At 40.2% G+C, this 11974-nt stretch overlaps 1 protein-coding gene across 1 annotated transcript; it reads left to right on the plus strand.

The window, feature by feature from the left end:
* The first annotated feature begins 1511 nt into the window (after window positions 1-1511).
* LOC123763203 (calcium and integrin-binding protein 1) lies at window positions 1512-8448 on the plus strand. The gene is given in 8 exon segments (XM_069303017.1): window positions 1512-1536; window positions 2341-2735; window positions 3018-3117; window positions 4473-4496; window positions 4498-4621; window positions 5490-5599; window positions 6974-7021; window positions 7023-8448. Coding segments are annotated over 7 exon segments (552 nt in total). The 5' UTR covers window positions 1512-1536; window positions 2341-2649; the 3' UTR covers window positions 7083-8448.
* Window positions 8449-11974: the final 3526 nt, after the last annotated feature.

Genomic DNA, 11974 nt, shown 5'->3' on the forward strand with positions numbered 1-11974 from the left:
AGCGGACAGCACGCTGGACTTGTGATCCTGTGGTCCTGGGTTCGATCCCAGGCGCCGGCGAGAAACAATGGGCAGAGTTTCTTTCACCCTATGCTCCTGTTACCTAGCAGTAAAATAGGTACCTGGGTGTTAGTCAGCTGTCACGGGCTGCTTCCTGGGGGTGGAGGCCTGGTCGAGGACCGGGCCGCGGGGACACTGCAAAGCCCCGAAATCATCTCAAGATAACCTCAAGATAGGGAGGTTAGTATATCGAGAATAAGCTTGTGTAGTTTTGTATCCAAGGGTAAGATTGTAGGAGATTTGAATACAGAAGCTTGAAAGCAATTTGTATAGAGAGGTAAGCTTATGGGAGTTTTGCATACTAGTAAACTGGAGGGAGGAAAATATCGGGAGAAAACGCCAAGCCATTACGACTATATAACGCTGGGAAATGCCCGTTGATATTTAACATGCTTAATTGACAGTCATTATCAATTAAGTTAACTTGTATTCTAAAATTATCCCTTTGGGGCCAGATTCACGAAGCAGTTACGCAAGCAGCTTACGAACCTGTACATCTTTTCTCAATCTTTGGCAGCTTTGTTTACAATTATTAAACAACTAATGAGCTCTGAAGCACCAGGAGGCTGTTTATAACAACAACAACAGTTGATTGGCAGGTTTTCATGCTTGTAAACTGTTAAATAAATATAACCAAAGCCGCCAAAGATTGAAGAAAGATGTACACATTCGTAAGTACTTGCGTAACTGCTTCGTGAATCTGGCCACGAGAGGAAATGCCTTGATTAGAGTTCATAAGTTGGTACACAAAATGTGGACCAGCATTTGTACGCTAGATAAGATAATCGTCAGGAGATAGCGCTAACCCATTACGACCATACTGATATTTACACGCAAGACGTAAGAACGTACGAACTGAATGCGTTTATGGAGCGTAAAAACTGGAAATTATACGCTTTTCTGTGGTAATGAGAATCTGCCGGGACAAACTGTGTTGTTTTGCTTCTATAGAGACGATAGAGCGCTGAAATCACACCAATTGTTTATAAACACAAGCTAAGAAAACATGCACGGCAGTAGGCTATCTATTCTGCTAACTTTGACAATTTGGCGGTAAAATATAAACACTTTAAAAATAAACACCTATGAAGATAGCCCTGACGTCATCACGACGAGCTCTGTTGGCAACACTGCCTACAGCTGCCTCTAATTAACTCATTATTCTTGCTACTGTTGAATACTTAACGCATTAACTGTAGTTTAGGCAAAGCTAAACAAATTATTTTCCAGGTGGGCTTAGGAAATCGTGGGGAAACGGTTGACCAATGAGCCACAAATGAGAAAGTTATCCGCGTTAAGTAACTGTGCATCACACCTGATCGCTATCTGAGCCAGGTGTATGCACGATAACACCTGCACAGGAGAGGTAGGGTGCTCAGTACCCGCCTCCGATCACAGGCTTGCCGTGCGCAGGCTGATAAGCCTGAGTTCTGCGCGCCCCAAGCCTAATGAAGGCATTTTCACCACGTGTTCAATGTGATTTTCACCGGGTGCTCAATGCGATTTTCACCGCGTGTTCAATGCCATTTTCACCGCGTGTTCAATGCGATTTTCACCGCGTGTTCAATGCGATTTTCACCGCGTGTTCAATGCGATTTTCACCGCGTGTTCAATGCGATTTTCACCGCGTGTTCAATGCCATATTGGTTGTTTCACTACTGAGCAGTTGTTGACGGTTTAAAGATAGAAGAACAGCAGAAAATAAGCGATACACACGATTTTAGTTCGTGCCTTGGGACACGTGCCGATACATGTATTCGATATCGTGATACAATGAGGAAAACATCATAGTTGTGGGCACAGAGTGTTATTAGGCTTGATGTGATCACTGGGACCTGCTGCATGGGTAACAGCTTCTCCTCCATATCGACCTACCCAGGTTTTGCGCCCTAGTGAGGACACTCCAGCCTCACCATAGCGCAACTATAGTCTCCCGAGACTACAGGAGGCCTACTATCTGATCACTGGGTGTCATTATGCTGGATGTGATCACTAGGTGTGGTAAGGTTCGCTGTAAGGTATGTAGTAACAACACCAGAATCCTTGAAAACATTCACTAAGAAACCTTTTCTCTGACTTTGCACAATAGGTGAGTACATTTGCCCTTTCTCAAGTCCTCATTTACCGTGAATAACAAATAACATACAGAACACAGGTCACCTCATAAATGTATTATGAGGTGCGATTCCTACATTAAACAAATACGATTCCCTCCCCATGTGTTGGTGTGTATGATATGAGGCTTCTAATGTTAATTGATAATTGTTACTGGGTCTTCAGGAGCAGCGGTGGCGTACAGCGGCTGCGTGTGAGGAAGCAAGCCCCTTTGGACAAGTTAGGAATAGTGAGTGACAGAGGGAGTCTGCTAGAGCTGTGTGCAGCAGAGAAGAAGAGGAGCCAGCTGCAGGAAGAGGCAGCATTGAGGGGGTGCAGTTGGAGAGAGACAGCAAAGGAGGCAATCAACTGGAGAGATAGCAAAGGAGAGACAAAAGGGAAAGTAGGCACCTAGAGTGATAGAGAGAGACAGGGAGACAGTAAAAGAGGGAAACAGAAGGAGTAACAGAGCAGGAGAGTCAGCAACACATCAAGATGGGTAACAACAAGAGCTCCTTCTCCGAGGAAGAACTAGAAGACTACGAAGACCTCACCTTCCTAACACGAAAGGAAATTCTCCTGTAAGTGAGACTAAAGATGACAATACTGCCCCACCCTGCAAACACACACACACACACACATACCTCATCACGTACATAATATACCACTCTGTATACACACACACACACTTCAACCTGTATATATATATATATATATATATATATATATATATATATATATATATATATATATATATATATCCCTGAATATAGCGTGACATTGATCAGTAGATTTTCCCAGATATACAACTGCTGTTCTTCCATCTAACACACCTGTACACCGGTTCTCTCGCCCCGGTACAGGGCCTGGGAGAAGTGGGAGACGCTGGTAGGCAGTCAGAGAACCAGAGAGAGAACCGTCCGCTACCCAGAGCAAGCAGTCCAAGAACTGGCTGAACTGAAGGTACGACGCATTATATTCTTGACTAGGCTCCGACCTGGGGATAGGCTATCATTATCCCAGTAACCATATTTAGTCTGGCTCGCGTTTCTGTCGTAGACATTAGTAGATTCACTATAATAATTTTATTATTTTTATTTACATTTATGGATGTCTGGTATCTAAGCATTTGAGTAGTATATCTAGTATCTGCGCATTTGTATGTTTAGTATTTACGCATTTAAGCCTTCATATGTCCAATAATTCCGGTATCCATATAATTCCATGTTCAATTTACAAAAGCGTAATATAATTCTGAAATCTCAGCATCCATGTATTTCAGAATCTCTGTGTTTGAGCATTACCATATCCCACCATTCTTGTATACAAGCATTCATCTCAGCTCACCTGTATCCCAGCATCCCTATCCTGCATTCCAACATCCTCTTATCCCAGTATTTCCGTAGGCTTTATAACGCGTATATCAAGGTATATATCAGAGCTGTCAGGTGGCACTTTGGTTATTCAATATATGAATGAGGTTAAGGTCAGAATGACAGAGTGACGTGCTAGGCTAGTGCACATGAATATGTACACTAGCTAGGCTAGGCTAGTAATATGAATAGTATGAATAATATGAATAATATGAATCATACAAACTTTATGTATGCAAATGGTACATAGTTCTTGTAGGAAAAAAGTGACAAAGTTTATTGAGGTTAAGTAATAGAGTGCTGTTAAAGATGAAAATGAAAGAAATTAATGGAAAATGGAAGGATTATTGGACGCTATGGAGGAAATAGAGGGGAATGATGTTTGTGGAAATGGATTGACTTATAGTGGATCTCTTAGACCAACTACTGACCCTCCGTCGGGATGGCTCCCACAACAGTTGGATAACTCTCTGAGGACCGGTTTACCGAGAGACATCGGGCGAAAGGAAACATGCCTAAACGTTTCTGTCCTGCCCCGGGAATCAAACCTGACACCCTCCGTATGTGCACCGACTCTGCTTGCTTCAGGAAGCAGAGTTAATATGATAGATGAAGCGAAGGATTAGGTTGAATAGTTTAACTTCCTGAGGATATTAGTCAAGTAGGAATTTGTGCAAATGGAATTAAGATTAGGGGTCAATCAGCAAAGGAATGCAGTTGAAGCTATTAAAACCTTGGTTAGGTAAAAACAAGATGGGAATAGGTGCAGATGACTTAAGTGACTTAGTAAATCAGCAAGGAAATGGGGGAAAATGACCAAGGCAGCATGATGAAACTGTACATGGGATATCCACTGTATCACCATCCCTGTATCAGCCATCCTTGTATCACCATCCTCCTTGTATCACAATCATTCTTGTCTCTATCTCTCTCTCTCGTACGCAGAATAACCCTTTCCGGGAGAGGATTCACGCGGGTATTCTCCTCTCAGCGGGACTCGAAGATGAGTTTCGAGGACTTCCTCGACCTCCTCTCTACGATGAGCGAGTCAGCGCCCCTCCACTTAAAGGCTTACTACGCCTTCCATATGTTTGGTGAGTTAATCGAGAGATGCAGTGAGATGCAGGCGATGAGTCACAATATCGTGGCTGAAGTATGTTGACCAGACCACACACTAGAAGTTGAAGGGACGACGACGTTTCGGTCCGTCCTAGACCATTCTCAAGTCGATTGAGAATGGTCCAGGACGGGCCGAAACGTCGTCGTCCCTTCAACTTCTAGTGTGTGATCTGGTCAACATGCAGTGAGATAGAGAAGAAACTAGAGGGATGCAGGGACGTAGAAAGGAGGAGGAATGTGTGTGTGTGTGTGTGTATGATATTTAGGTGGTAAGCGATCTTGTCGATGTTACTGAATGTGATAGAAAGGGTGAGATTCAAGCACGAATAATTTTCTATATTTCCTTTGCTCATCTTCACTTGAGAAGCTGAAAAAGTAACTCTCCAAAGTCATGATCGACACCATCACCCCTAATCACTATCACCCTAGAAGCATACAACAATCACCAAACTGACAATCACCATACTCAACCACCATTATAAAAAAACATTAATTACTCACAATGATTATCATAATAACATAATGTTTATTTATTATTTATTTTTATTATATTTAAATTATATTATAAATATTGAATTATATAAATATATTATATTATAAATATTGAATTATATAAATATATTATATTATAAATATTGAATTATATAAATATATTATATTAAATATATAAATTAAATCATAAATATTTATATTTATTATATTATTTATTATTTATTTATTAATTTAATTATTAATACGCCATTAACCACCACTCTCACAATTACCACTATCACTACAATCATATAGCCACCGTGGTCGACATATTTATCGCCAATATTATGTCTGGACAATATGCCCGGACAGATTACAACGAGGACAGTATTCTGGACGCAGAGGACCTTGCCATTATGGTAGATAAACTGACAGGCGAAGGAGCACTCCTGCCGGAGGAGAAGAAGAGACTTGTTGACAAGGTGAGATGAGGAAGATGCTTCCCTCCCCAGCATCCCGTCTGTGGTGTAACTGTATGTATGTAAGAGACTCCTGTATGTAACTGTATGTATGTAAGAGACTCCAGTATGTAACTGTATGTATGTAAGAGACTCCAGTATGTAACTGTATGTATGTAAGAGACTCCAGTATGTAACTGTATGTATGTAAGAGACTCCAGTATGTAACTGTATGTATGTAAGAGACTCCTGTATGTAACTGTATGTATGTAAGAGACTCCAGTATGTAACTGTATGTATGTAAGAGACTCCAGTATGTAACTGTATGTATGTAAGAGACTCCAGTATGTAACTGTATGTATGTAAGAGACTCCTGTATGTAACTGTATGTATGTAAGAGACTCCAGTATGTAACTGTATGTATGTAAGAGACTCCTGTATGTAACTGTATGTATGTAAGAGACTCCTGTATGTAACTGTATGTAAGAGACTCCTGTATGTAACTGTATGTAAGAGACTCCTGTATGTAACTGTATGTATGTAAGAGACTCCTGTATGTAACTATGTATGAAAGAGACTCCAGTATGTAACTGTATGTATGTAAGAGACTCCAGTATGTAACTGTATGCATGTAAGAGACTCCAGTATGTAACTGTATGTATGTAAGAGACTCCTGTATGTAACTATGTATGAAAGAGACTCCAGTATGTAACTGTATGTATGTAAGAGACTCCAGTATGTAACTGTATGTATGTAAGAGACTCCAGTATGTAACTGTATGTAAGAGACTCCAGTATGTAACTGTATGTATGAAAGAGACTCCTGTATGTAACTATGTATGAAAGAGACTCCTGTTTGTAACTATGTTTGAAAGAGACTCCTATATGTATGAAAGAGACTCCTATATGTAACTGTATGTATGTATGTGATTCCTGTATGTAACTATGTATGAAAGAGACTCCTGCATGCAACTGTATGTATGAAAGAGACTCCCACTAAACATGATCCACTCAAATATGTATACCCAATGTATAAACCAATCATAAGAACATAATAGAGAAGGCTCCAAGGCATCTATATACTGACTTCTCACATATTTGCCCAAAAGAATAGTACCTAAATTTATCTGGATTACCTGAATTACTAACTCCCGTGGCTTAGAAATGTTTTGAAATTTAGTCAAAGTAGCCATTGAGTGGCTACTGTAATGTGGCACAATTTAAGGTTTGCGTGTAAAGCGTGATTTTACACAATTAGTTCAACGGAAAGATTCTAAAACATTCCGGCTCTCTTAACGATTTTAAAATTGAACTGCATAATCTAAAAACAAAAAAGAGGGTGAAAAAGAGTGAGATATTTTTAATTTTAACCGTTTGTTCCTCTCTCTCTCTGTTGCAGCTTCTGGAGGAGACAGATTTAGATGGAGGCGGCATCTCTGAAGAAGAAGTTCAAACACCTTCTCACTAAATGTCCCGACTTCATCCATTCCTTCAGGTTTTCGATATGAGTTACCCATTAATTACTGACGCGTTTTCTCTATGCAGAAACAAAGAAAACGTGATAATTGCTACTCGGTGACTTTACAAAATATGTTTTAAATTCATTTACTTTGTAACAATAATCTGTTAGACATCAAGAATTAACCTAAAAGGAAATCTAAAACCAAAAAGCGCATCTGGTTTTAATATCTGTGACCTACGACCACAGATCACAGCTTTAGGAATGTACAGAAAAAGTTAGGGAATCACGACAATTATACAGAAATGTATATGTCGATGGATACATGATAATTCATTGTGTCGGGGGACAGGCAGCCATTGTGTATGTGCATGTGTATATATACACACACACGTTAGGCTTTTATCAAGGTTTTAGGCAGCATAAAAACCATACTGCGGTTTTATCGAGTCCCCCCCCCCCCTTCTTAGGGCTATGTAGCAGAAAACGTATATTTATATATTTTAAAGGATATATCCATTTGTTTTCTGGAGATATCTATTATTCCTGAAATCCATCTATTTACTTTTCTTCCTATCTCCCGTATTTATCCCAGTATTTTATACTGTATCTGCGAGTCTTAACAGCTCCAGAGTTCAACTTAAATAACTGAAACATGTCTTTTTGTTATCATTTTATTAATTCTGCTAGAATTTACCTACTTAAAATTATCTTATTTATTTATATATATATATATATATATATATATATATATATATATATATATATATATATATATATATATATATATATATATATATACAAGAAGGTACATTGGGATCGTGAGGATACATAGTATAGTAATTATAATCTTGTAGAAGCCAAAATCTTGTAAATACTAATGGCTTTAGTATCTGTTAGATTAAGGACCTGCCCGAAACGCTGCGCGTACAAGATTGTAAATACTATGCTATGTATTCTCACACACCCAATGTACCTTCTTGTATATAAATAAATAAATAAATAAATAAATAAATAAATAAATATGCCAAAATAAGTCGCGGTAGAACAATCGGGTTCGATCTCAACTCACTCGGCAACTTCGGGTTCGAATCCCGGACGGGACAGAAATGGTTGGGCCCATTTCCGTTCACCTAATGCCTCTGTTCACCTAGCAGTGAGTAGGTACTCAGGAGTTAGTCAGCTTGTTGTGGAGTTGCATCCTTGGGGGTGGGGGGGGGGGGAGGATCCTAGTTGTAAGTCTAACGGGCATGCATACACTCTGTCTTCCTGTCCCCCCGACACAATGAATTATTAAATTATATAAAACCAATGTCTTAAAATATATAACTCTCTCCCAAATTATGTAAATAACAATTTAATTATACATAATTAATTTAATTATACATAATTAATAAATAGCTACACAATATTTATTTAACTGTCTGTAATTATGGCCTAGTCACTAGTTTTATTTCTTTGTTTATGTAACTCAAAACATAAATCTACAAGAATACAACAAGAGCTACAAGAATACAACAGCTACAAGAATACAACGAGAGCTACAAGAATAAAATGAGGCTACAAGCTTCTCACTGTAGCTTTAAAGTCATTACAAATTCTTTGCTGGTTTTTGAAACCTTTCCTTAATAAATTTGGGTGTTAGTATTTGAGAGATTTGGTTTAGTTTTTGGGTTATGGCTTGTCATGGATGTATTAGCCTTGGTTAGGTTGATGTGGGTAAGGTTAATGAAAGATAGGTTAGGTTGGATTGGTTTATGTTAGGTTAGTTTAATATTGATTGGGTTAGGTTTGGTTAGGATAGGCTAGGAAAGGTTAGGTTCGGCAAGGTTCGGTTAAGTTGGGTTAGGCTAGATTAGGTACGTTCAGTTAGGTTAGGTTGGGTCGGTTCGGGTCGGGATGGGCTGTGTTAGGCTAGGTTAGGCTAGGCTATGTAAGATTAGACTAAGTAAGGTTAGACTAGGTAAAGATAAGGTTCGGTAAGATTAGATTTGGTTGGATAAGGTTTGGTAGGTTTTAAATCCATTGGAGAACCGCCCTGTGTACCCTGTACCCTGTACCCTGTACCTCTGGTACATAGATGAGCTCAAAGTAACAGAACAAAGCAGAAGTCAAAGTCTGCTTTGTTTCTATCAAAAGAAAGCAGACCTGTCCCGGAAGAATGGGAAACCAATACGTCACTCAAAATAGTCAATTGAATAATTCACTTCATATTCACTCTAGTGAATAATAGCATGTAATTTAAAAAAATATGAGAGGCATTAGATGACAAAATTAGACGTATGGAATCTCGTATCAGTATCGCTGGAGTTTTAAAGAGACAGATAGTAGATAGTAGACAGTAGATAGACAGTATGGCTACCTGATTTACGGAGTTAGGCTTCGCTTGGACGTTGCGGATGTTGATTCATCAACCCGTCGCTTTTCGCTCGTATGCGCAATAAAAATCGTCGTACTAGAATATGGAAGCGGATTGCGAAAGTCGACGTACTGTCCCGTTTTCTGTTTGGGTCCTCTGGCTTCTAGTCTGTTAGCAGTTTTTTATGACTTTTTGAAACCTTACAAGAACTTGCTTCCCTCCTAACCGACCAGAGGACCCTTAACTTGCTGTTTTGCGTCCATTTCATTTGGAAAATAAATTTCCTTTTTCTAGTACAGGCATTTTTGGACCGTAGCGCATACGAGCGAAAAGCAACCTTATTTTAAGAGGACGAAGGTACCAATATGTGCATCCACATATTGGTACTTAGCATAACAGTCAAAAATTGACAGATGTTTTGACTTAATGACAATCAATTAACATAGGTAATGACCTCCTAGAATTAAATATATTTTTAGTAAAGCATACGCCTGTCACTGAATGAACAATTCACGTCCAGCATTTATGTAAAATTTATGTATGATTTATGTAAAAAAAGTAGCTTAGGTGTACTCCTTCAGGATGTACTCATTTTCATGTGCTTTCATGGCCTGGTGTGTGTGTGTGTGTGCGTGCGTGTGTGTGTGTGTGTGTGTGTGTGTGTGTGTGTGTGTACTCACCTATATGTACTCACCTATATGTGCTTGCAGGATCGAGCATTGACTCTTGGATCCCGCCTTTCGAGCATCGGTTGTTTACAGCAATGACTCCTGTCCCATTTCCCTATCATACCTGGTTTTAAAATTATGAATAGTATTTGCTTCCACAACCTGTTCCTGAAGTGCATTCCATTTCCCCACTACTCTCACGCTAAAAGAAAACTTCCTTACATCTCTGTGACTCATCTGAGTTTCAAGCTTCCATCCATGTCCTCTCGTTCTGTTACTATTCCGTGTGAACATTTCGTCTATGTCCACTCTGTCAATTCCTCTGAGTATCTTATACGTTCCTATCATGTCCCCCCTCTCCCTTCTTCTTTCTAGTGTCGTAAGGCACAGTTCCCTCAGGCGCTCTTCATACCCCATCCCTCGTAGCTCTGGGACGAGTCTCGTTGCAAACCTCTGAACCTTTTCCAGTTTCATTATATGCTTCTTCAGATGGGGACTCCATGATGAGGCGGCATACTCTAAGACTGGCCTTACGTAGGCAGTGTAAAGCGCCCTAAATGCCTCCTTACTTAGGTTTCTGAATGATGTTCTAACTTTTGCCAGTGTAGAGTACGCTGCTGTCGTTATCCTATTAATATGTGCCTCAGGAGATAGATTAGGTGTTACGTCCACCCCCAGGTCTCTTTCACGCGTCGTTACAGGTAGGCTGTTCCCCTTCATTGTGTACTGTCCCTTTGGTCTCCTATCTCCTAGTCCCATTTCCATAACTTTACATTTGCTCGTGTTGAATTCTAGTAGCCATTTCTCTGACCATCTCTGCAATCTGTTCAGGTCCTCTTGGAGGATCCTGCAATCCTCATCTGTCACAACTCTTCTCATCAACTTTGCATCATCCGCAAACATCGACATGTAGGACTCTACGCCTGTAAACATGTCGTTAACATATACAAGAAATAGAATTGGTCCCAGCACCGATCCTTGTGGTACTCCACTTGTTACTGTTCGCCAGTCCGACTTCTCGCCCCTTACCGTAACTCTTTGGCTCCTTCCTGTTAGGTAGTTCCTTATCCATTCTAGGACCTTTCCCCCCACCCCCGCCTGCCTCTCGAGCTTGAACAGCAGTCTCATGTGCGGTACTGTATCAAAGGCTTTTTGGCAGTCCAGAAATATGCAGTCTGCCCAACCATCTCTGTCCTGTCTTATCCTCGTTATTTTATCATAGAATTCCAGAAGGTTTGTTAGGCACGATTTCCCTGTCCAGAACCCATGTTGATGTTTGTTCACAAACCTAATGTTCTCCAGGTGTGCAACCAGTCGTAGCCTAATTATTCTTTCCAGTATTTTACAGGGGATGCTTGTCAGTGATACAGGTCTGTAGTTAAGTGCCTCCTCTCTATCTCCTTTCTTGAAGATCGGCACGACATTTGCCTTCTTCCAGCAACTGGGCAATTCTCCTGACATAAGTGACTCATTAAAGATCATTGCCAGAGGCACGCTGAGGGCCTGTGCTGCTTCTTTTAGTATCCACGGTGATACTTTGTCTGGTCCAACTGCTTTAGTTGCATCTAGAGTTGTCAACTGTTTCATTACCTCCTCTGCTGTCACCTCTATATCTGATAGTCTTTCATCTAGGGTAACCCCTTCCAACAATGGGAGCTGCTCAGGCTCGGTAGTGAACACTCCATGGAAACTGGCATTCAGTGCCTCGCAGATTTCCTTGTCACTTTCAGTATATGCCCCCTCTGTCTTCCTTAGTCTTGTCACTTGGTCGTTCACCGACATTTTTCTTCTTATATGACTGTGTAGTAACTTAGGTTGTTTTTTCGCTTTGATTGCAATATCGTTCTCATAGTCCCTTTCCGATGTTCGTCTTATGTTAATGTAATCGTTCCTAGCTCTGTTGTATCTGCTTCT

Source organism: Procambarus clarkii, chromosome 49 (genome assembly GCF_040958095.1).
Source record: "Procambarus clarkii isolate CNS0578487 chromosome 49, FALCON_Pclarkii_2.0, whole genome shotgun sequence".
Lineage (NCBI taxonomy): Eukaryota > Metazoa > Arthropoda > Malacostraca > Decapoda > Cambaridae > Procambarus > Procambarus clarkii.